The 888-nt window shown below is 45.8% G+C and overlaps 1 protein-coding gene across 3 annotated transcripts; it reads left to right on the forward strand.

Annotated features, from left to right (window-relative positions):
- The first annotated feature begins 7 nt into the window (after positions 1–7).
- Positions 8–596, forward strand: LOC123964967 (procyclic form-specific polypeptide B1-alpha-like). 3 transcript variants are annotated; one of them, XM_046041593.1, is made up of 3 exons: positions 8–155; positions 240–413; positions 513–596. In XM_046041593.1, exons 1-3 carry the CDS (start codon positions 119–121, stop codon positions 542–544), a joined length of 243 nt encoding a protein of 80 aa, XP_045897549.1. In that variant the 5' UTR covers positions 8–118; the 3' UTR covers positions 545–596. The 3 variants fall into 3 exon arrangements, 2 of the variants coding, with proteins under 2 accessions (XP_045897549.1, XP_045897548.1); XR_006823578.1 differs by having other exon boundaries at positions 278–596; XM_046041592.1 differs by having other exon boundaries at positions 240–596.
- The last annotated feature ends 292 nt before the right edge of the window (positions 597–888 follow it).

The following is an 888-nucleotide window of genomic DNA, read 5'->3' on the forward strand; positions in this document are numbered from 1 at the left end:
ATTGGGCTATGTCCCAATTCTATTTTTCGCAAAGAAAGATAAGGCCTCTGGAAAGTGGGTGTCTGATGTGGTGACCCATCTGCTACCCACTGAGGACAACCTAAAAATTGTGGCCACCATGAGAAAGGCCTACAATTTTGTATTGATCAAAGAAGGTAGGATTTGTGTAATTTAAGTCATGCCTGTTTTTTTTATGATGGTGAAATATTGAAAATTAACATACTCATGCTATATTGTAGGGAATTCCACGACGACATTGCTCGATCCACACCCTCAGGCCCAGCCCGATCCACGCCCTCAGGCCCAGCCCGATCCACGCCCTGAGGCCCAGCCCGATCCACACCCTGAGGCCCAGCCCGATCCACACCCTCAGGCCCAGCCCGATCCACGCCCTCAGGCCCAGCCCGATCCACACCCTGAGGCCCAGGAAAAGGAGACATTTTATATTTTAGATTTACACCCTGTCTCTCTCCCTGTGAAGGAACAACCCCCCCCCAAAAAAAGAAAGTGTAAGTTAACTGTGGTCTTAGCACACTATGTATGAATTTCTCCTTTTTGTAATCATTATTCATGAAATACAGAAATCTTTAGGTGAATTTAAGTGCAGTCAATTAACGTAGTTATTGTGAGTAATTTTCAGTGGCCAGTCTGATACACAAAGGAGTTTGTCCTCGCATGCATACCTTTCAGTACCGAACAAGCACACTCTAGGAGTAAAGCAATGAGCAATACACACTTGAGGAGAGATGAATACACACACACTCACGCACACATCAGTGGGCAGCCCAGGTAGCTTATCCCCCCCTATCACTGTTCACAATCTGCTTCAATAACCTTTAGGCCAGGCAGTAGGATAATTAGGCTAAATTTCGGCTATGAAATCACTGA

The sequence above is a fragment of the Micropterus dolomieu genome, unplaced genomic scaffold (genome assembly GCF_021292245.1).
Source record: "Micropterus dolomieu isolate WLL.071019.BEF.003 ecotype Adirondacks unplaced genomic scaffold, ASM2129224v1 contig_7380, whole genome shotgun sequence".
NCBI classification, from domain to species: Eukaryota; Metazoa; Chordata; class Actinopteri; order Centrarchiformes; family Centrarchidae; genus Micropterus; species Micropterus dolomieu.

Coding starts and splice junctions, on each gene's coding strand:
- LOC123964967 (XM_046041592.1), top strand. CDS start 119: ATGAGAAAGGCCTACAATTTTGTATTGATCAAAGAAG. Junction 156..239: donor TTTTGTATTGATCAAAGAAG/GTAGGATTTGTG, acceptor GCTATATTGTAG/GGAATTCCACGACGACATTG.